General features: G+C 36.2%; 1 protein-coding gene across 2 annotated transcripts in view; it reads left to right on the forward strand.

Moving 5' to 3' along the window:
* PARP8 (poly(ADP-ribose) polymerase family member 8) overlaps nt 1-25,210 on the forward strand; it is a 181,661-nt gene that overhangs the window by 80,833 nt on the left and 75,618 nt on the right. For both annotated transcript variants that reach the window (XM_081233894.1, XM_081233895.1), the window contains exons 4-6: nt 16,078-16,115; nt 22,793-22,882; nt 23,451-23,521. In XM_081233894.1, coding sequence (XP_081090020.1) covers nt 16,078-16,115; nt 22,793-22,882; nt 23,451-23,521 — 199 coding nt within the window. The remainder of the gene's footprint in view (nt 1-16,077; nt 16,116-22,792; nt 22,883-23,450; nt 23,522-25,210) is intronic.

A 25,210-nucleotide genomic window follows, 5' to 3' on the forward strand; every position in this document is an offset into this window, starting at 1 on the left:
GGCAGGAGGATCGCTTGAGCCCAGGAGTTCTGGGCTGTAGTGCGCTATGCCGATCGGGTGTCCGCACTAAGTTCGACATCAATATGGTGACCTCCCAGGAGCGGGGGACCACCAGGTTGCCTAAGGAGGGGTGAACCGGCCCAGGTCGGAAACGGAGCAGGTCAAAACTCCCGTGCTGATCAGTAGTGGGATCGCGCCTGTGAATAGACACTGCACTCCAGCCTGGGCAACATAGCGAGACCCCGTCTCTAAAAAAAAAAAAAAAAAAAAAAAAAAGTTTATTCCAGAAAAGTTAGGAAGAAGAGAAAAGCAGACATCATCAGCAATAACAACAATCAATGATTCAGAAAACCTTCTCCCAAAAAGGATACCTTAGATCCTTCTTCCCCACCAAAATGCCCTATACAACTATAAATTGATATTTTAATAAGTATATATATAAAATTGAAATTTTTAACAAAAATGGAGTCACAGCATCACTAGATTACAGTTTTACATCCTTTTATTGTCTGCACCATCCTTGTAATAGATGCACCATTATTTATTTAACCATTCCCTATTTGTGAACTTTTTAGTTACTTCTAACTTTTCAACAACCCAAAAGTATTTTAGACAAAGTGTTCAGTATTTATGAAGTTGACTTTATCATTTTAGCACCTAAATTAATCTGAAATAAAGAAGCATTCATTTATAAATTCCAAAGCTTCTTTATTTATGTTTGCATGATTCAAATGAGAATTGGAATACAGATATTTAACTTACTGAGATACACATTCTTTATCAGAAAAAACTCATTTGTAATGCCATGAACAGAAATCATTTGCATTATGATCAGTTTTTTTTTTACAACTTAGCTTTTATCCTTATAGAGTATAAAAATAGCTGAGGTGATCAGAAATCCCTTTAGAATCAGATACTCATTTGCGGGGGCCCATTGTTCCCATGGAAAACCCTCAGAATCCTTTTTGCCCATTTTCATGTTTTTGACAGTTTTTCCTTGTAGTCTTCCTCCTGTGATCATAAGTAATTTCCAAAGGTAATTCTTCATCACAAAAAGCTTCAGCAAGAGTGTTAATTGGCTATAGAGGCCTCCTTGAGTTTGCAAGTCTAGAATCATGACCTATTGAGGTGATAGAGTTTAACTTCTCTCCAGAATTTTTCATTAGAAATCTCAGATTGGAGTTTTAAAAGCCTCTATTATTTGCTTCTCTGAGGCTAGGAAAACAAAGCCAAGACACACTCTACAACTGATTTCACCTTGAGTACCTAAGTGATTGGATGAATAGCTGTTTGGTTGAGTCCTGCCAGAATGCAACCTTTCTCACCTGCTGTAACTCTGGGAACCTATCAGCCCAACAATTTTCCTGGCAGAGATTTGTAGGCATTAGTTGCACATAAAAGTCAATTCTTGTTTCCTAATAGTTGCTCGTCATTTCTTTCTTTCTTTCTTTCTTTCTTTTTTTTTTTGCTGTATACGGGCCTCTCACTGCTGTGTCCCTTCCCGTTGCGGAGCACAGGCTCCGGACGCGCAGGCTCAGCGGCCATGGCTTATGGGCCCAGCCGCTCTGCGGCATGTGGGATCCTCCCGGACCGGGGCACGAACCCGTATCCCCTGCATCAGCAGGCGGACTCTCAACCACTGTGCCACCAGGGAAGCCCTCATCATTTCTGATTAAATGAAAATCATTTTGAAATATATTCTAAGGATAGCTTTGGTTACACAATTGATTTGTCCAATAATATACTGGTAAATAAGAGAGGGCAGATTCTTACTGAACCTGTGAAAATAACGATAGGGCCATAAAACATAAGGAGTCTCATTAGGAGTTTCTGAATTCTGGAGGGATCAGTGAGAATTTGATGCTCTTTCTAAATGTTTCATTTTAGTTTATAAAAGCAGTGTCTACAAAATTGAAGTTAGTTACAGCTCAAAAATAAAGAAAAAGATGAAAGTCTTCCTTGTCTGTCTGTTAGAAAATAGAATATTAAAACAGGAACAATAATATCTCAACAAATAGCTGATCTGTTAACTCAATTATATGTAATTCTTTTTTTTTTTTTAAACATCTGTTTTGGAGTATAATTGCTTTACAGTGATGTGTTAGTCTCTGCTTTTATAACAAAGTGAATCAACTATACATATACATATATCCCCATATCTCCTCTCTGTTGCATCTCCCTCCCACCCTCCCTATGCCACCCCTCTAGGTGATCACAAAGCGCAGAGCTGATCTCCCTGTGCTATGCGGCTGCTTCCCACTAGCTATCTGTTTTACATTTGGTAGTGTATATATGTCCATGCCACTCTCTCACTTCGTTCCAGCTTCCCCTTCCCCCTCCCCGTGTCCTCAAGTACATTCTCTATGTCTGCGTCTTTATTTCTGTCCTGCCCCTAGGTTCTTCAGAACCTTTTTTTTTTCTTTTTTTAGATTCCATATATATGTGTTAGCATACCATTAAACTTCCACCTTTCCTTGGTTAAACCATCCACATGGCTCTCTTTGTGTTAAATATTTGTTACTTTGAGGCTGTCTTTTAGTTACATATTCACCGGCTTAAGAATGAATTGCATTTGCTAATTGAATATCTAGTAATCAATTAACTTTGTGGTCAAAATATGTCAGATTTAAGTACATTACCCTTGTTTTCAAATAATTATACTTTCCACATTAATCTTGTGAGAACAAATCAGTTTTCAAAAGCTTAATGAAGAGTGAAAGGCTAATTGATTTTAGTAAGCACTAGGAAATATTATCCTACAGTCTGAAAGTCTCCTGTTTCATTGCAGACCTCCCAAAAGGCTGTAGTCCAGAAAGAAAGAATCAAGAAAATCAGCAGATAGGACTACAGCTTTCCAAATCCAATTTTACATACATACAGTATTGAAATAAAATGGTAAATCGAATGCCCATGAAGGACTAACAAAAATCATTTCACCACAAGGAAAAAATGTTATACCCTAAAGAAAATGACCTTATCTTACAAACAGAAAAATAATAAATAACTTGCCACTTTTATTGTATAATATCTAATGTATCACAATTGCTTTTAGGTAATAAGTTCTGTAAAAGTTATGAATAGTACTTAAAACCCCAAATCACTAGTGTATTCTCTACTTTCAAATAATTAGGCAAAAATCATGAAATTAAACAATGGGTAAATGTCTATTAATTTTTTGTTTGTTTTTTTAACATCTTTATTGGAGTATAATTGCTTTACAATGGTGCATTAGTTTCTGCTTTATAACAAAGTGAATCAGCTATACATATACATATATCCCCATATCTCCTCCCTCTTGCGTCTCCCTCCCACTCTCCCTATCCCACCCCTCTAGGTGGTCACAAAGCACCAAGCTGATCTCCCTATGCTATGCGGCTGCTTCCCACTAGCTGTCTATTTTACATTTGGTAGCGTATATATGTCCATGCCACTCTCTCACTTCATCCCAGCTTACCCTTCCCATGCCCCGTGTCCTCAAGTCCATTCTCTACGTCTGCATCTTTATTCCTGTCCTGCTCCTAGGCTCTTCAAAACCATTTTCTTTTTTAGATTCCATATATATGTGTTAGCATGTGATATTTGTTCTTCTCTTTCTCCCTTCACACTCTGTATGACAGACTCTAGGTCCATCCACCTCACTACAAATAACTCAATTTATTTTCTTTTTATGGCTGAGAAATATTCCATTGTATATATGTGCCACGTCTTCTTTATCCATTCATCTGTCAATGGACAGGTTAGGTTGCTTCCATGTCCTGGCTATTGTAAATAGAGCTGCAATGAACATTGTGGTACATGACTCTTTTTGAATTATGGTTTTCTCAGGGTATATGCCCAGTAGTGGGATTGCTGAGTCATATGGTAGTCCTAGTTTTATTTTTTTAAGGAACCTCCATACTGTTCTCCATAGTGGCTGTATCAATTTACATTCCCACCAACAGTGCAAGAGGGTTCCCTTTTCTCCACACCCTCTCCAGCATTTATTGTTTGTTGTCTATTAGTTTTTAATTTAAATAGCTTGTAGATGTTTATGTTAAAATAACTCAAGCAGTTTAATAGGTCCGTGTCCAAATTAGGATGATTTTGGTTCTAAGAAACAAAAATATTTTATGCTGACCTAAACTGTAAAAGCAAAGTTATTTATTCCTGACATGAAAACTTCATTGATAAAGAGATGTAGGTTTATTTTGGTCAGGGCTCTGCCTCTGTCTCTTTGTCTGAAATTGTCTGAGTTCCGCCTTTCTCTGCTCACCATGGGTCTTAGAAGGCTACCAGCAGAAACTGTGGCTGTATACTTTCTCATCCACACACAGAAGGAGCAAGTGTCATTTCCCAAAACCATTAAATAAAAGTTCCAAGCTTTACTCTGAACGAACTACTCTGAACCAACTACCGATGCCGAGGTATAGGCTAGGTGACTTCTCTTTCCTACTTTAGGAGAGGCAATTCTGATTGGCTTATGTCTCCACCTGAGAGAAGGGATTCTCCTCCCACAAATTCAAGGGCTTCTTCCTGCTGCAGGGAGGGGAAGGAGGGGAATGGAGAGTGAAGAGGGCTTGTGAATGTCCATTACAGAATTATTTTACACCTTCTCATGCTTGAATATTTGGGGAGGGGAGAAAGTTGAGAAATCATTTTCATTGATCATTGCCTCCCATTCCACAAGCTGCTTTCTTCCACATGACATCTTACATGTAATACTCTCTACAAGAGGAGGAAGTAGATGTTATCTCACCTAACAAATAAGCAGGAGAAAGTTAGCCAATTTAATGTTCTCAGGTTCACGTGGTTCATAAAAGCATATCCTAAAGTCCATGCTCTTTCTTCTGCACTCTTCAGGTTGTAGGCTAAATCATATTTGATAAGTAATTTTGTGAGGAAGGTTATTCCAAGTTGGAAGGTCAAAGGATGTATACATTTTAAATAAACATTCATTCTGCAAATAACGACAATGTTCCTACCATGTGCTGAGTATATGGTAGGTGCTGGCATACTGTGGTGAAGAAAATAGGTGGCTTCTAACCTCACAGATTTCGTGGGAGAAGCAAATGTGAATGTCATGCAGTTAAGTTTAAAATTACAAACTGTGTGACTACTCTGTCATAAGATCTGTCCAAGCCTGGGAAGGTTGATCGGAAAGCTTTTTCCTGGAAGGTGACATTTGAGTTGAGATCTGAAGGATGAGAATGATTCACAAGACAAAAAGGAGAGGGCTTCCCTGGTGGCGCAGTGGTTGAGAGTCCACCTGCCAATGCAGGGGACACGGGTTCGAGCCCTGGTCTGGGAGGATCCCGCATGCCGCGGAGCAACTGGGCCTGTGAGCCACAACTACTAAGCCTGCACGTCTGGAGACTGTGCTCTGCAACAAGAGAGGCCGCGACAGTGAGAGGCCCACACACCGCGATGAAGAGTGGCCCCTGCTTGCCACAACTAGAGAAAGCCCTCGCACAGAAACAAAGACCCAACACAGCCAAATTAATTAATTAATTAATTAATTAATTTAAAAAATAATAAAAAAATAAATACAATATATCATTAAAAGAAAAAAAAGGAGGAGGAGCAGAGTGTTCCAGGCAGCGGGAATAAGGCATGGCGAAGAACTGAAAGCGTGCTTTTTGTCCGAGCATAGAGAGTGAAGCAAGAGGATGAGCCGAGGCGATAGGCTGGATTCTGCAGAGTCTTCGGGTAGTATTAATTGTGCTTCGTATTCCACAAGAAATTGTACCTTAACTCTTGGAGAAAGTTGGTGAGATAATATCTTAGTATTTATTGCAGTTATCTCTCTGAATATTTATAATGTTTTCTTAATACATGTTTTCTTGCCTCTACAAAGCCTTACTTCAGTTACAGAATTATTCCATCATGTCTGGCATTTCAGCCTTGACATGCTGTGCAAATCATTTGTAGTAGCTTTAGACTTTTTAAAACCACTTACAGCTTGAACTTAGATGTAAAATGGTGAAGGCAAAGGCCTCTACATTTTAGTGAATATTTACCAAAAGAGTACTGAATTAGATATAGTTGCAAACTGTGCAGAAAACTCCAGACATTAAACTTAGAGGGAAGAAATATGGAAATTATATATATATTATACATATTTATATATCTATAAATTTAATGTAGGTTTCAGGTAATATTTATATATAATTAACTTAATGGTGGTGACTTGGCCTGTTGTCCACTGTTCATGCCTTGTTGGGGTTGCGCTTGTGACCTCCTCTTATTTCTGGCTATGATTAAAGAAAGAGAGAGAAGCAGAACTTTATTTAAATATACTGTTGGCTTTTGCATTTGACTAAGTCAGTATAAAAGAATGATTTTGCTCATACCATATGGTATATTAATACCATAAATAAAGCATGCATCTAGGTTACTAATTAAAGTTGGGCTGAGGTTTTTAGAGTTCATCCTTGTTGAGAGGATGGTTTACTTAGAAGTCTAAACATTCGACCTATGGTGTAATATTTAAGCATAGAAAGTTGCTGACTCAGCCACTTCCCTAAAATCAAACAAAAGAACACCATGGCTTTTGATTCCATTACTTCACACGCTGCAAGTATAACTTTAAAAATTATCAAAATAAGCTTTGAAAATGGGAACATGTATATTATTGAGAAACGTGTTTATTGGGCAAGTGTCTTCACCCTTTACCTTTGTCAAGGGTGGTATAAATTGCCTTGTGTCAACAATTTATTTCCTTGGTGGAAAAGATGAGCCTTCTGTTCTGGAGTGAGAGCTTCCTGCTCTTGTCTTCATGTTGAGAGGAGCAGAGGAAGGGAGGCAGATACATGCGCAGGCTTTTCACTGGAGGCCTTGAGTAAAACATGCTTATTCCTTGCATGGAATATATGACGTTGCAACAAATTCCTGCTCAAACATTTTGCATACCACTGCCTCTTCTGTCTAGGAGAACTGACATTCTTTCTTCTATACTTTCAGGATAGGAGTAGATTAAATAAAGACTTCCATGTGTACTGCTCTCCTGACAAGTAAATTAATTAAACTACTGATCAGTTTGAAACGCTAACATGTCTATTTTTTTGTGAAAATAACTGGTGCTTCCATTTTTTAGAGCATCTCAGAGATCTTCCTCTATATCGTGTCGTTGAATTTCAGCTCATGCTATCAGGTCTTGTAGTAATTCAAGTATCATCCTCATTATGTTGATTTAAAATGAAAAAGAGAACACACATGACCTGGGTGTTCAGAACCAATTCTACTTCTGTATATCACAGAAAGCCTGTGAAGAGAATGTGATGAAAGGGAATGTGATGACACTCACGTGAACAGTGGTGTGTACCCACAGGGAGAACTGCTGGGTACCTGCATTTGCTGACTTTTATCCAATGTTTGAGCACTTGCCTACTACTTGGTAGTTATTCTGTCCAGGACTGTCATGGTATATCTTCAGGTAATTTAGGAAAAACATATGATCTGTTCATTTATTCAGAAGTTATTTTATTGATAAGTTACTCTGTTAGAGCCCTGGGAATTTGAAGATGAAAATGTTTGGTCTAAGGACAGTTAAGGTCAAGGTGAAGTGGGACATGAAGGAAAAAACACCCGAGTCTGCCTGGGTTATTGAAGTTTCCTAGGAAGTTGTTCTTCAGACTGAATCTTGAGGGTGGAGGGGCATGTGTTCTAGGAAAGTAAGTCTACGTGCAGAAGTAATAGTCAATTAGTAATATTATTAATGAAGCAGCTAATGTTTATTGACTACTTCGGTGTCATTTTTTTCTTCTCAGTGCTTTACCTGTATTAACTTGTTTACTCCTCACAACAACCCCAAAAGATAGGTACTACAGATGAGGAAACTGAGGCAGAGAACAGTTAGTTATCTAGCCCTCGGTCGCACAGTTAATAATGGCAGAGCCAACTTCAAAGCCCAACAGTCTGATGCCGCCACGTTCCTTTGTGTAAAAAAGCTGACCTGTTTCGGGAATGGTAGAACCTGAAATGATTGGAAGTTAAGGTCTGTGGGTATTTATCAGGGTTTTGGCTGGTCAGGTACTTAAGGGTCAGATCGTGAAGAGCCTTGGGAGACATGCTAAAGAGTTAGAATTTTATTCTACAGGATCAGTATTTATATGTTTTTGAAAACAAGATCCAGAGCTTACCTTCATCGGTATCACTTGGGGTGCTTTTTAGAGATGCACACTCTCCCAGGTTCCGCTTCAGATCTACTATATCAGAATTTCCCTGCTCCAGAAAGTGGCCAAGGGGCTTGTGCCCTTACTGGTCAAGTGGTAAGTTGATCCCTAGCTCCTAAGAGCAGCCGCTGCTTTTATTTTTACCAAGTTTCTTGGTATTTAATTTTCTGAGTTGAAAATTAACGTAAAGAAGGCTATAAGTTCTGTTTTGTATGTGTTGGGTTTAATATGCTTTCAGAATATCCTATGGGAAATGTGAGGAAAAAAAGAAGCTGCCTGCTTGATTTAGAGATAGGGAATTTTTGAGTCTTCTGCTTATAGCTGGTTGGAGACACTTATGGATGTAGTTGAGATTACTCATGTGAAAAAATAGAGCAGTCAGCATGGCTGGAAAGCACTGAAATATGAAAACAACATGAAACGTGAAATATTGAAAGAGATTAAGAAGACATCAAAAGCAAGCGGGACCCAGGGAGAGGTGGAGTTCAGGAACCAAGGAAGGAGGGTTTCATGACATCTTCGTTTTTATTAAATGCATTTGAGAACTTGTGTAAGAAAGGAACTAGAAAAATTAAAAAGGTCAGTGGTGACCTGAAGAAGCAGAATTTTGGGGGAGTAATAGTACTAGGAGTGGAAACCGGATTGTAATGTGCATGTAAAGTGGGTGGCTAGTGAGAACAGGTGAGATTATTCTTTGTAAAAACTGAACTTTAAGAAGAAAAGTATGGTGACAAAAAAGGCTGCAAGGTAAAGGGAGGGCTTAAACATTACTAGCTTTTTTACTTTTTACACAGTTCACATTTATTATAAGGATTGAAACAATACAGATATAAACAAAGAATAGAGTTCCCTTTCATCCAATAACCAAAAGATAGCAACTGTTGAAGTTTGTCATTATTTTTCAAGCCATGTTTCTATCTGTATATGTTTGTAGTAGATATGCATTTACACATTTTAAATGAAAATATGTTACAGCAGTCTACATTTTTGTATGTACCTTATTGTATTAGAAACACTTATCTCTTTCTTTTTTTAAAAAATAAATTTATTTAATTAGTTAATTTATTTTTGGCTGTGTTGAGTCTTTGTTGCTGCCCGCGGGCTTTCTCTAGTTGCGGCGAGCGGGGGCTACTCTTCGTTCCGGTGCACAGGCTTCTCCATGCGGTGGCTTCTCTTGTTGTAGAGCACAAGCTCTAGGTGCGCGGACTTCAGTAGTTGTGGCACATGGGCTCAGTAGTTGTGGCTCGCGGGCTCTAGAGTGCAGGCTCCGTAGTTGTGGCACACGGACTTAGTTGCTCCGAGGCATGTGGGAACTTCCCGGACCAGGGCTCAAACCCGTGTCCCCTGCATTGGCAGGAGGATTCTTAACCACTGCGCCAGCAGGGAAGCCCAGTTATCTCTTTCATTACGTATTATTTTACACCATTACTTTTTCACAGTTGCCTAATCACATTGTGTGTATATAATAGTTTGTATAATCCTATTATTGGCACTTTTGGTTTTGGGGGGAGTACTTTTTCATTTTAAATAGTGCTACCATTAATATCTTTGTGGGCAAATCTTTCTCATTTGCATAATAGCACATTTTTTCATTAATTTCAAATGGTGACATTGTTAGATTAAATTAATAGAAAAAGGTACCAAATGGAGTGTGGGTTTATGGGATCTATTAATCGAGATGATATTAGTCTTAGATAAAAAGATAGACATTTCCTTCTTTCTGGATGCAAGGAGGGTGGAGGACTGCTTGCCATTACCTGCAATTTTGTGTTAGTTTCTGCATTTTGCTTTCTCTCATGTAAATTCTAAAAGTGATCTAACTGGGAGAGAAAAGATAGGAAAAGATTTGGTTTATCGAAGAAATTGCTTTAGATTTTAGAGAATAAGGTAAAAGGTATTACTCAATAAAATTCTGGATTTTGCTTGCTCTGTCAAAACCCCTGGGTGAAGTATGAGTTCAGGATCTGGGAGTTTTGAGTTAGAGATGGCAGAAAGCCACAGCATTTGGGGGCCCACTTGTAGAATACAGATATTGAATTCAGTACCACTGACAGGTGTTCTTGGTCTAAAACTCTTTCAAGTCTGAGTTCCCGTCTCTGTTGTGTTAAAACTGCCATCTTCCTTTAGCTCCTTCCTGTTCTTAAAGAATTTTCTTAGATCTGTGAGCTTGAGAACTAGATCTAAACTTGATCTACTTTCAGCTCTCTGCAGACATTTCAAAAGGAAGAGGATGGTAATGGGGCAAATGGTGAATTGATACAAGAATGACCTTATGAATGATTTTAATGACCTTATGAAATATTTTTTAAAAATATATAAACAAAATACAAGATTAGGCAGATACTGAACATCTAAGGACTCTCCCAGGAACTTCTCCAGAGGCTCTTGGCTATCGGGAGGTACCTTTAACTGGGATAGATGCTTTCAGAGGAATAAGAGGTGGAAGCGACCATTTTATCTAAAAAATTATTGAGGTTATGAAATAACTTACAGATTCTAGTTTTAAACTTGTGATATTAAGAACCTAGTACAGTGCAGTGCTTACAGTATATGCCAAACACACATAGACGGACCTTAATTTCTCTGGCAAAGCACCTCAATGTAATTGTAATTTAGCAGATGCCAAATATCTGAAGGCATTTTTTTTATCAGAATTTTAGAGTTTGCTCCAGGTTTTTCGTCCTTCTCATGTTCACCCTCTTTCACTTTCACTTCTCAGTATTTTTGCCTGCTTTAGTATTTATCATGTACAGCATATGCTGCCCTTACTCTCATATCTATTTAAGCTTGTTCCTTTGCTCTTTTTTTGGTCCTACCTTTTAGGTCCTTTAGCTTAATCATGCATGTCTGCTTCTATTGATACTAGATTGTTTCCCTAAGGACTCTGTTAGTGAAACTGATTTGGATTTTACAGCTCTGATGATTTTCCTTCTGGTGTACACCAAGAAGATGCTATATATCACAGGGGCTGATGAATTCTTTTGTAGGGCTCTTGTTTTCTATTTTGTATTTGAAAAATTAGGTGTGATCATGAGCATGGGAATGTCTCTTAATATCATGAGGATAATAAAATCATAAAATAAAATCATCCATGTTAGCTTTGGTCTCTGAAAAATGTAATATATTGTGATTTTGAGCAAATCGAGTTCCCCAGAGAACATTCATTCATGTAAAATTTCACCTCTGTAAATTTTCATTGCTTGTACTGGAAGCTGACTAAAATTACTTGGCACCTGCTGCTATGTGTCTGGCGTTGTCCTGGGGACTTTACAGCTGTTAAGCCATTAAATCATCACAGCACACTTGTAAGGTAGGTCTGGATTCCCCCATTTTACTGAAAAGGGATGGAAGCTGAGTGTATAGAAATGACTTTTCTTATGCCACCCAGCTCAAAGCTGGAATTTGATCCTATTTCTTTGGCCCTAATCACAGCAATCTTCCTAATTGGAGTTAGACATGGGAATGTATTAAGGCTTCACTTTGGATTTAAACATTGATTCGGATGAAAAATGAAACCACATGCTGTTGGTTGAGATGGTTAAGCTATTGAGAATTAACCCAATTTAGTGCTGAGTATAATCTCTGGCAAGGTCCCAGGTTTGTCACATAGTACTGCCAGATAAAGGGTTGCCTTGATCATCAGTGATTTCATTTCTGCATAGTACAGTTCCATTGTAGAAGGGAATGAATTGTGGGAAAATAAATTCACATGGGATCATGGTGTATATTTCCCCCATCTTGTTTGAGGCTCCACTGGCATGGTTATTTTATCTTCTAAGTTTTTGGCATTTGATTCAGGGCCCAAAGCTGGGCTCTTGGCTGGGGTTCAACATCTGCCATTTGTTCCTCCTTCTCCTTTCCAACAGGCACCTCCTCACTGATATTTGCTCATATTTTATTACTTAATTCAATGTCTCTCCTTTTCAGTCTATCCTAAATGTTTCCAATCACAGTAATTTTTTCAAGACACTTATTTTGTCTTAAAATTCTATTATGCTTCACAGTCTGATTTCACTTATATGATACTCTTGAAATGACAGAATTACAGAGGTGGAGAATTGATGAGTGGCTGCCTGGGTTTAGGAATGCTGGGGTGAAGGGAGACAGCCTTGACCCTGAAGAGGGCAGCATGAGGGAACTCTCTGAGTGATCAGATAGTTCTGTATCTGGATTTGTGATAGTGGACACAGGAAACAAATGTGAACAAATGACATAGATAGAACTGTACCCAGATTTTATACCAATGTTGACTTCCTGCTTTTTTTCTTTTTAGATGTTGGGGGTAGGAGTTAATTAATTAATTAATTAATTAATTAATTTTTTGTTGTGTTGGGTCTTCATTTCTGTACGAGGGCCCTCTCTAGTTGTGGCAAGCGGGGGCTGCTCTTCATCGTGGTGTGCGGGTCTCTCACTATTGTGGCCTCTCCTGTTGCAGAGCACAGGCTCCAGACGCGCAGGCTCAGTAGTTGTGGCTCACGGGCCCAGCCGCTCCGTGGCATGTGGGATCCTCCCAGACCAGGGCTCGAACCCACGTCCCCTGCACTAGCAGGCAGATTCTCAACCACTGAGCCACCAGGGAAGCCCTGATTTCCTGCTTTTGCTGTTGTGCTGTAGGAACAGAAGATATAATCAGTGGGGGAAACGTGGTGAAGATCCATGAGACCTCTCTGCACTATCCGTGTAGCTTCGTGTGAATCTATAATTATTAAGAAAAAAAAGGACTGTTGTGATTTAAAATATTCAAGTTCCTTTGTCTAGCATATTCATTATGTTTCATATTCTTTGCTTCCCTCTGAATTAATCATTCAGTTATCTCCTGATTTTTTTCTTACCTAAATCTTATTTGGCATTAACACAGTGTTTGGCTTCTACCAGGTTACCAAAAAATGCCTCTTGAATTAATTGAACAGTTAAATATGCTTTATGAAAGAACAGTGTATCAGTACTTGGTCTTATTACTAACCATCTTTCTTCCCTACTCTTTTCTTTATTTAGTCTTTCTTGTCTCTGCCTACTCTCTTTCCAAGGACTAAGCAACATGCCAGGGATTTGGCTGGTGGAGTCTGGAGATGTGGGATTGCCTGGGAGGGTTGCATCGCCTGTGGCCACAGTCACAAAGCCCAGTCACAAATTCTAAAAGGCAGTGGCTTCTTGAGGGCTTATGACTTAGTGTCGTAGGACAAGATGAGCCAGGAAACCCAGGATATAAACTACTGAACCCTGATCATCCATCCATTCAAATTTATTAAGACTAGTTTTACAGACCAGTATATGAGTTATCTTGGTGAATATTGTATCCATGTGTACCTGAAAAGAAAAAGATATTCTTTTGAATATCTTTTGTGGTTGTAGTTTTCAGTGAAAATCTAGTTTAGATCATCTGTGTCTTTAATGAGTTTTTTTGGGGGAGGGGGGTTGGTTCTGTCAGTTTCTCGTATCATGACTGTGGAGTTGTCTGTTATTCCCTTTAATTCTGTCAGGTTTTGTCTCATAGTTTTTGAAGCTGTGTTATTAGGTACATGCACATTCATGATTATTGTGCCTTCATCCTGATGAATTGACCCTTTTATATTATGAATGATCTCTTTGTAACTTTGTCTTGAGGTCTTTGTTAAACACTTCAGTCTTCTTATGCTTACCTTTGCATGATATATCTTTTCCATTTAAAAATTTTCAAACTACCTGTGTCTTTTTATTTAATGTGGATCTCTTAAAGACAGCATAGAATTGGATCTAGCTTTTTTTTAATCCATCTGTCCACCTTTGCCTTTTGTTCAATGTGTTTAGTCCATTAGCATTTAAGGCAATTCTTGCTATGGTAGGATTCAGGCACCATTTATTATTTTGTTCTCTATGTGTCCCTTGTTTTTTGTTCCTCTGTTCCTGCTTTCTTTTGGATTAAAGGTTCCAAAATGCTTTTAGAATTCCATTTAATTTATTATTGTTTTTAATCTTATTTTATGCTTGCTCTAGGAATTACAATATATATTCTAAGTTTTCTTAGAGTTATTATTTAGGGTAAATATTATACCATTTCCCATAAGATTAAGGACCTTGAAACAGTATGTGACCGTTTAACCCCTCCCTGGCATTATGCTGTAACTGTCATGTGTACTACATTTACATATGTTATAAATCACACAATGAAGTGTTAGAATTTTTACTTTAAACAGCTATATATATTTTAAAAACACTAAGAGATAAATAGTCTTTTATGTTTACAATTTTTGGTGCTCATCATTCCTTCTGGGTATTTGAATTTCTGATATCATTCAGCTTGAAGAACTTCGTTTGGGATTTCTTGTACTTTAGGTCTGCTGGGACATGTTTCCACAATTTCCTCATATCTGAAATCTTCTTTATTTGCCTTCATTCTTGACATATATATAGTTTGGATAAAGAATTCTGGTTTCATAGTTGTTTGTTTACCCTCCTGTTCCCCTCCCACCCCAGGTCTTTACTGTTCAGCTGTCCTGTGTCCTCCAGAGTTTCTTATGAAAACTTAACACTGATTCTTGTTTCCCTATATGTACTGTGCCATTTTTTTCTCTTCTTTAATTTTTTTTCTTTATATTTGGTTTTCAGCAGTTTGACTATGTGTACCTAGAATTAATTTTCTTTGCACTTATCCTGTGTGGGATTTTCTGAGCTTCTTCAATCTATACATCTATGTCATTCACCCAAAGTAGGAGATTTTCAGCTTTTATCCCCCTGCATTATTCTCTCTCTTTTCACCTTCTAAAACTCTAATTATATAAAATATTTGCTGTTTTGCTAGTGTCCCACAAGACCCTGATGATGTCTTTGTGTTTGTTTGTTTCTTCTTGAGATTGGATTTTCCTTTACATCCTTAACCATACTTATTAACTGTTTTAACATCATTGAGGGCTAATCCCAACACTTGGGTCAAATTTTCTCTTGAATGTTGGTTCAAGGTTCCTGTTTGTTCATGTCAAGTAATTTGGACTGTTCTCACTTTGTGAATGATATGTTACATAGACTCTGTATTCCGTACGTTTCTTCAAAGAGAATTGATATTTCTTTGGTCTTAACAGGCAGTTATTTTGGCTGAACTCGAACTCAATTTTGACTTTTCTGTGACAGGTGGCAGCTCCACTGATCCATCCAAAAAGCTAATATTGAATATGTGCTGTGTGTCATGCTTATGTGTTTACCATAGGTAATTGTGCTGAAAATACAAATAGACGTGGACCTTAACCTCAGGAGACTTGCAATCTACTTGACACAGAGAGGAGAGTAAACAAAGTATGACAAATCCCCATATGTCATATGAGATAGGTACACAGAGACAGTGGAGTTACTGAAAAAGGAGTTGTTAAAAATGATTTTTCAAAGAACTCAATCCTTCTGAGAACAGGAGGTAGTTTATTTATTATATATAGTAATGATGAAAGATTGGCTGATGAATAGCTATTAGTTACACTGTCATAATTTTGTTAATTCTTTGAAGAAAAGGAAGTGTTTCAAAAGCACAGCATATTGTGAGGAAGCAATATTAAAAATAAATGTTTAAATTTATAAATGTTTAAATTCTTGAGTGCCATACTAAACAGGAGAAATACTTCTCTTTTGGTAAGAAAAGATTATTTGATAAAACCTGAGTAAACAATGCACATGATCATAAATTACTGAATGTTAGACGTTGCTGAGATAAAAGACCCAGCTATACTAAAAAAAGTATCACAAAAGATATATATTACTATGTCATATATCTTAAAAATCTGTAAGTTTCCTGTGTCAAATATCAAAGATGTTTTCTAATCCATTTTAGTGTCTATACTTATATCTATATAAAGTAATGGGTAACACGGGGTTGGTTTTCATTGTGTAAAAGCATGTTTGCCTGAGCAGTAACTTGAGCCTTTCTTTTCTCTCTCTCTCTCTTTTTTTTTTCCTTTTTTAACAGTGTATCCTATTCAGTACATGTATCTGAAGATTACCCAGGTATGTTTTTCTTTTTCTTTTTATTACAAATATTCATGCCATGATTCTTTGAATAGTTTTTTCTTCTGGAGATGTAAAATGTATATATATATATCTAGGGGTGGGTGAAGGGTTGGCAGGGGAAGACTTAATATAAAAGAATTCTGTTGATTGCCTGTGAGTTACAAATCTCACCCTGAGACACAGTACAGAATCAAAATAGTTCTCCCATGAAACTATTTTCCTTGAGTCCATATGATAGCTTCATCCTGTATATTCATCTCATTACAATTAAAATGAAGATTCTCTAAACTGGTTTAGTTGTTGGCTTTGGAACATTATTTAGCTTTTCATACTCTAAAAATGATGGGTAGGAGTAACAGCTAAAATAATAGCTAAAAATAATAGTAATATTTGAAAATAATAGGCCTTTCTTAATTTCTCTAAATTTATATACAATTGAACACATCTCACAACAACTCTCTCAGGTTACTATAATATCCTCATTTTACAGATGAATGATGACACTACTAGTAAGAGGAAGAACTGCAATTTGAACCCAATAGTCCAGCGCCCGTGGACCATACCGCTAGACTGTACTAGGCTTCTAGCATATGCACAGCTGTCCTCACTGTGTGTCCTGAAATAGATTACTAGATCCACACACATTTGTCCATAGAAAACTGAATGTAAGGTCACTACAGATCTATTTTTCTATAGATCAAACCAATATCTTTCTTCTAGGCCATGTTCAGTCTTACTTTCTAGACTCACTGTAATCTCACCAGAGCCCAGGATGTGTATGCCAATATTTAAGTCATGATAATTTGGACTTTATCTTTATTATTTTTCTCACTAATGAGTCTGTAATTTTATCTTGAGTAAGAGCATGAGCACTGTAGACTTAGTGTAGATCAAATATGACTTGAGGGCTTCCCTGGTGGCACAGTAGTTGACAGTCCGCCTGCCGATGCAGGGAACACAGGTTCATGCCCCGGTCCGGGAAGATCCCACATGCCGCGGAGAGGCTGGTCCCGTGAGCCATGGCCGCTGAGCCTGCACGTCCGGAGCCTGTGCTCCGCAAAGGGAGAGGCCACAACAGTGAAAGGCCCATGTACTGCCAAAAAAAAAAAGACTTGATTAGTTTACCCCAAAGAAAAAAGTATAATGCAAGAATCTATGTTTTATCATATTCTGTGGCAAAGATTAGCAAATTTTAACTGCCTATGTTTCATATATATATTTTTTACTCCAACATTCTTATTAATAAAATCTGATGGTTACCAAACTAACTGTCCTGATCTGTCAGGGTCATAAATTGAAATCATAATTCCAATTCCTATTCAAATCTAGCCATTTTATTCACTTACTATACATAATTGGGATCATAATTTTTGTATAAAATGAGTAGATTGCTATAAGTAACTTTGATTACGTATACTTTGAGTATTTTTTAAAAAATAATTAGTTAATAATGTGGTATGAGGATATCGTAAAATATTTTTTTAGCCTTTAAGCTAAGTATTTCCAGTGGCAATTTGCATTATGCATTTAACCTTTTTGTAAGATCAAGTGTTACATTTTAAAATAATTTTCACATATCATAAGTTCCCTTACAGTTGTTTTGCTATGATTTCCATATGTTTTAAGCATAGCATTCTATAAAACTGTTGTGCAATTTTATAAGGAGAGTTATTCATTATTAAAAATATGCCTATTTTTAATAGTAGTACAAAAAGTATTCTAGGCAGATATTATTGGAAGAACCAAGACGTGAAATGTATAAAGCAAACAAATTTCTTAGCTTGTTTTGCAATCAGCCTTCTCCCTTATTATGATATAGTATGTTTTTGATGCTGAATGTTTGCTTAAGTATGTTAGGAAAATAAAAGCCCTACTATTTTTTGTAAATATTATGATTATTATGCTTCTCATCTGAGGCAGCTCCTAGAGATGTCAGCCAAGAGAGATGCAGGACGTTTAAGTCAGGGTGATAGAAATAATGCCACAAATGAAAGCCTCCTGAAGACAGTAAGTGAATTATTCTGTAGTGCAAGAAATATGGTAGATGCCTTTAATAAACCAAGTGAACCAAATATTTAGCTCCCTCTTGTGGCCAAGAAGTATTACTCTGGTTTTTCTCACCATACGGGAGCCCCACTGGAACTACAGTATACAAAAATTGAAATTAAAACATAAAGTATTGGTTATCATTGGTGCTTTTTAAAATTGAGTTTATATCATGAAGCAAGCTCGTAGTGAATTGCCAATATAATTTAATTTATAAAGAAGAAGTGTAAATAAAACACAAAGATGGAGAGAGAGATTAGTGCATTTGGGGATAGAGTTTTGAATTGGTTGATGCCAAGTATTTTCTTATACATGATTGAATTGATTCTAAATACCAGTCTGTGTCTAGACAGAACAAGTGCTATCATGACATTTTATACTTGAAGAAATGTGCTGAGGGAAGTTAAATATTCCCCAAGGATGTGTAGTTTGGTGGTAACCAAGTCTATAATTGAGTTCTGATTCCTATCACTTCTGTGGAAGAAGCAGTAGTAGTATTTTTATGGAGCTTTCTTCAAGGTGAATATTACTATGATAATATTGTCCCCATTATTAAATTTTAATCCACAGTTATTTGTACTAGGAGTTCAGTTAATACGCTTGATTTCTCATATAGATAATATTATATAAAAATTATATGTTTGCTCTTCCTTTCCAGTATCATACCTGTACTTTTTTTTTTCCTCTTGTACTGGCTAGAACTTCCAGAATGATTTTTAATAATAGATATGAAAATTGGCAGCTTTGTTCCTTTTCTCAAAATTAGTGAGCTTGCTTCTAGTCACTTTCAGAAAAGCAAGTATCATTCCTTTTCTCATTTACTAAGCTTTTTTTTTTTTTTAAAGAATGAGTATTAAGTCTTTATCGAATTCTTGTTTGGCATCTAATGAGGTATCGTATATGTTTTCTCCTTTGAATAGAAGGTGACAAGTTATATTAGCAGATATCTTAAGGCTGCTCTATAAGAACTACATGTATTTTGTCATGTACTCTGTTATTAAATAATTCAAATTGATGATGGAATTAAACTGTTCTTTGGCATTTGATAGAACTTGCTAGCAAATCTATCTGAGCCTGGTATCTTTTTAGGGATGGTTCTAGAGCAGTTGTCATGTTTTTCTGCCATGATTGATGAATCTGTTCTTTGTTTCTATTTCTTAGTCATTTTTTAACATGTGTTCTTCTTGAAAGCCCACTATGTTGCAGGAATGTCCAAATTTTTCAGCAAAAATTGTTTTTAATAGTATTCAGTCTGTAAGTCTAAAAATCTTCTGCATCGCTGTGGTTATTTCTCCTTTCTCATTTCTGTTATTTTATATTTATTCTTGTCTTTTTCTCCCCTTGATTTTCCTTCCAAAAAGTTTGCCTATTTTAAAAATTATTTCAAACAAATGCTCTCTTTTATGTTGCTTTTAATTTCTAAATGCAGTAATCTTGACAATACTTTTATTAATTCCTTCTGCTAATGTTCCTCAGGATTTTTCTCCTACTTTTTGTGGATAATACGGTTCAGTACTTATCTCATCATCTAAGTTTGAAAATACAGTATGGAATTTTTTTTGCCCTATGAACATGTATTAGCATAATCCTCCAAATTCAGGATTATGCCATCCTATTTATTCCTTAGCAGATTTGCCATTTTATAGTTTTAATCTATTAAGTTACCTGTGCCATCTATTGGAACTCACTTCATAGTTTGTTTTGTGAAAATGAAAATTGAGAGGGTCTTCAGTTTTAGATATACATAATAACATGTATATAAATGAAATACTAAAGATATATTGGCTCTTCAAATAAAATGAAGAAATAAAACAGCCTTCTAGTTTACCTGTGGAGTTTCTACTGTAGACAGTTTTCTGTTTTTTAAAGGTAAGTATATTACAAATCACAGATAATTGACTCTGTTGTGACAGGCCAGCAAAACTCTCATCAGTTACCACCTTTAATTGGGAGGCTTACCTACTGGAGGGTATGAATTCTCTCATTTCTCTTACATGTTTTACAAGATACTGCAATTGTGGAGTGACAATATTTTGATATTAAAAAACATGCAAAGCATTGCTGTTTGGATTCAGACAGTTTTACCACTTACTATGCTATGTGTAATTACTTTAGTTACTTAAATAATTTGGGTGAATTAATTTTTCTGAGGCTTGGTTTCCTCATCTTTAAAATAGGGATAATAATTGGTTGGCTTGGTGGTTGACATCAATAGCATATGTAGGGGAAATATGCAGATTGTATTATAAAACCAGTATAGTTATTATTTATAATTATTTCTATTAAGTTACATAGTAATGAATAATGGAATGATGGCTTAAATTAGAAATAGAATAAAAGCAGTAATTTAAGAGATGCGTTTCCGTAGCTCTCTACTCATCTCTCCCTTGTTCACAGAAGTTCCAATAATGCTTGCATAGTCTGGTAGGGAAGGGAAGAGAAAATATTCATACTGTTAACAGCCTTTAACAAAAATCTACAAGTTCTCTACAAAACATACATATTAAAGAACCTAATTGTCCCCGGAAGCTTTCAGAAAAAAATCTTGTCAGCCTTAGACTCTAGTGGGAGACTTCCCGTGAAGGAATTTGAGTTTGAAAGCATTCTGTTCTGTCACTGACTCATTCTGTTACCTTAAATGCATTCTTTATCCTTTTTGTGTCCTACTTTCCTATGTCTAAACAAAGACAATGTATTATTACAGATATCAAAATAGGTTGAGGAAGATTTAGAAATAATTAGTTAAACAACAACAAAAGAAAACATAGAATCAATTCAGACAACTGGGATGCTCCTCAAAGATCATCAGCAAACGTCTACATTTTATAACTAAGCAGACAGTGGCTTAGATTTAAAGGGATCAACAGCTAATTGGTAGCAGAGTCTAGATTTGAAGTGCTTTGTCTACTCTTACATTTCTGTTCTTGACTTGAATACACCTCTGTGATCTGGCCTATTGTATCGTAATGGTTTTTTAATGGATACTGTCCTGCAAACTGAAAACATTTTGGTTTGGGTAAGTTAAGCCAAAAGCAGAAATTAAAAGTGTTCTAATGCTTAAATACTAATCAAAATACAGACTGGTAGAAAATCTCTTAGAAAATGATATGTCGAATGCCTAATCCTGTCTTTCGGTGTTATGCAACAATTATTTACTAAATTATATATTGTCTTGAATCACACCTCACTGCCTTCCAGTGTCAACACTTTGTGTAAGCCATTTGATCCTTTAAATTGTTATTCATTTCCCTGTTTTCTTAAACAGAAAGTTCTAATTTACTTGCCTCTTGATGCTTTAGTAGAATCCTCCTCATTCCATGACACTGAGATAGTCCATGATATGGAGTCCACTGTACAGATTTTTCTGAATCTTCCCTTCTAGTTGGTGGTCAGCTATTGCTTCCATTGCTCTTTTTCTTCTCAAGTTTGTGTCAAGGAATCCATTGTACATAGGGAAAACCTAACTATGCACAATGAATCAGTAAGGCTCTGAATGAGGGTTTAAGAAGTTTAAAAGTGGACTGAACCCTCTGAATGAGGGTTAAGAAATTTAAAAACTCTGTTTCAACAGAGCAGCTGTTGATCCTCACCTGAAGGTATGAGTTTACTGACAGAAGAGACCCCAGATAAGCAGTCAAAGGCTCACCTAATATGATGAGACAGTAATTAAAAAGTTATATTAAATCTGTTTCTTAATCTGGGGTCTCACTTGATAAACACAAAAATCCTCACACCCTCCTAGATGCTACTTGAAAAGGAAATAAGGCAAAATTTGTAATTAGAAAAAATCAAAGTAATGGGGCAAACCTGTTTTGTTTCAAGTCTAATCCACCTCCATCTCCTCTCAGATTCCTGAATAACTTAAAGCCTTGTGACTTTGAGAGTCTTTTGTGGCTACGTTGTGAATACATATCACTGTCACTACTCAAGGTCTAAAAACAGTACAGATGTTTCTTTGGAAATAAAGTAATGACTTAGCTATCTATCAGTTAAAAATCATGTTCTCATTGTACTGACACAATATTATGAAAACTGGGCTCAAGATCTTTTATCATGTGTTCAGTAAGTCATCTGAACACTCATTTCTCCTAGCAGAAATTGATACAGGCTTCTATTGTTGGTTAGGTATTTTTTATATATATTTTTACATTTTTTATACATCATTGATGAGTGTATTATAGGACCATTATTTAAAAATTGGTTAAATATTTGTTGAATAGCTGTGTCACAGATGCCCTGTAATCATCAATGAACAAAAAAAAATAACAGTCATGTGTCATATTACCATATACTTGATACCAATATTGGGAAGGATGCTCTTCAGTGAGTTGAGGCAACCAGTTGCATCCAAATGATCCATTACTGCATGGGATGTTAGAGATGTGTTTGGATAGTCTCTATCCAAAGTCCATATTTCTCTAGGAGATGCAAACATCTTTAAAGAAGCCATTTACAATTAATTCGCACATAAACCTGCAATTTACTTCATTTTTTTTCTGAGATTAATCAGAACAGTAGTGTGTGCCTTATGAGTGTTGGAAGTGATGTGGCTATACCTTATTTTTTTTTAATAAAGGTTGTACTTTTTCAAGTTACTATGCCTTTAGTTGTCTATATTTCTTTTGCAGATAATACATATGTGTCAAGTTCAGAAAATGATGAAGATGTATTAGTTACTACAGAGCCAATTCCAGTAATTTTTCATCGAATAGCAACAGGTAATAGGAATACACTGTTTTCTTAAATTCCAGGTTAATATTTTCTTGATTGTAGGTAGCTTTGTTTTTTGGTTTCTTTTAACCCATATAGTATTTATCTTTGGCATCTATAAATCTGGTTTTCCATACAGATTTTCTATTTAAAGTCATTAATTTGTTTTTCAACAGTTTTTAAAATGCATAACTTAGTACTTTTAAAAAGTCACATTTAAATGCCTTATGCAGATATTTGCTTTTGTGAAAATATTTTCATTCATAATGATACTGCCAGACAAACTGAATATTTAAAAAACATACTGAAGGCAATGTAGATCCCATGAAATATATAGTGAGAACTGAAGGAATTTGTACGGTGGCCACTTCAGCTTGAGCACATTTTTATGGGCAATGAAAAATCAGAATAGTTTGTATGTAATATAATTCTCCAACATAATATAATTTCAAAATATCCCTTAATTTCTCTTGCAAAGGAAAGAATCATCTATGGGGTGTTTTTATACTGAAACTTATAAATATTTGGTAAATAGTATACTGAAAACTAAAATGATTCTTTAATTATAACTTTCAGAATTAAGAAAGACAAATGACATTAACTGTTGCTTATCCATAAAATCCAAATTACAGAAGGAAAATGGGGAGGTATGTAAATTACATTTTATGTTTTATTATATTTCTTCAAACAGTATAGATATATTTGAAATTTACTGTGTATTTGTAGTTAATATCATCATTATTTAGGTTAAAATTGCATATAGTGAATGAAGTACATGCTCCTGGCTTAGGGACTTATGTATGGGAAAGATGGTGGCCTAAAATTAGCTACCTTTAAAACAACAGAAAGAACATCTGGTTTAAATCTAAATAAAGTGCATACAAAACCTAACTTCTTCTCTGTGTTTTCATCAAATAATGTAGTTGATTGAAGAGCACTTATGTAACATATTTAGAATAACCGTATGTTATTCTAAACTGTATGTTTAGATTAACTGTATGTAGTATACATAGTTTTGATCAGACCCTTAAAATTTCATCTGTAAAAGATGATCTTTCTAGCTAAAGGAACACAGAGCTTGGGTATAGTCTTATTATTTTTGGCCAATGTTAAAACAACAAACTTATCCCCTTTCCTCACCTTCAAGAAATTTACTTCCATCTCTAAGTAAATACTGGGACATTAAACAAACAAAATGAATTTGGTGGGACCCGACAATTCTTTGGTTTTAAAACTATGCACTGAATGCAACCCTGCCTTCCTCTCAGTGCTGTACCACTCATCCTGCTCTTCAGTAGCCAAACTGAGAATCACTGATTTAGCATCATTGCTGCTAAAACCAAAAACTGTTTGTATTTTATAAAACCCAAATTCCCTTTTCTAGGTTTTTTGTTTGCCTTAGTAATTTGAAATTTGATCTAGAAATTTAGGGATAATTACAAAACATTGAATTAATAGATTCCTGTGTCTAAAAGCAGCTACCTTTCTCTTAATTATTTTAAAAGGGTCAGGAATAGGAATAGTTACTTCAGATGAATTTTTGTTGTTTGTACTTTAGACACATAACAAATACGGTTCAGTTAATTAGAAACTCAAACTTCAAGTTCAAGCATATTTAATTAAATATCCTTTTGAAATCTGAAATCTAAAATAATTTTTACAAAGTTCTCTTCATAATGTGATTTGTATTTATTTTCATAATTTGAGTTGTATATTATTAGATTCAAAGTGCCTTTTCTTTCATACCGTTATGTGGAGTTGGCAGTGGGAGTGAGAACAGTCTGGGATAAATAACGCTGAGGAATTTTTTTTTTTTTTTTCTTTTTTTTTTTTTGCGGTACGCGGGCCTCTCACTGCTGCGGCCTCTCCCGTCGCGGAGCACAGGCTCCGGACGCGCAGGCCCAGCGGCCATGGCTCACGGGCCCAGCCGCTCCGCGGCATATGGGATCCTCCCAGACCGGGGCACGAACCCGCATCCCCTGCATCGGCAGGCGGACTCTCAACCACTGCGCCACCAGGGAGGCCCAACGCTGAGGAATTTTTTAATAAAGAATTGAATCAGTGTGAGCTGAGCTGCTCAGATGTTTTATCAGAACAAACCCCAAATTGTAATTGATTAACGTAGCTTTTTATATGCATCAAATATTAAATTGTACAACTCAAGACCAGTGAAACGTACTTAGAGCTTAATGCACCCACAAAATTGTCTCTTACTACCTTTTTGGTTTTGGTTTGTACTGCACCAACAATTCTTTTATTTAAAATCCATGTGGTATGCATAAGACCTACCTATTATGGCCATTTGTTACTTTTGTTTCAGAAGGAGGAAAACTAGT

This window comes from Mesoplodon bidens (assembly GCF_964165515.1).
Source record: "Mesoplodon bidens genome assembly, chromosome: 4".
NCBI classification, from domain to species: domain Eukaryota; kingdom Metazoa; phylum Chordata; class Mammalia; order Artiodactyla; family Ziphiidae; genus Mesoplodon; species Mesoplodon bidens.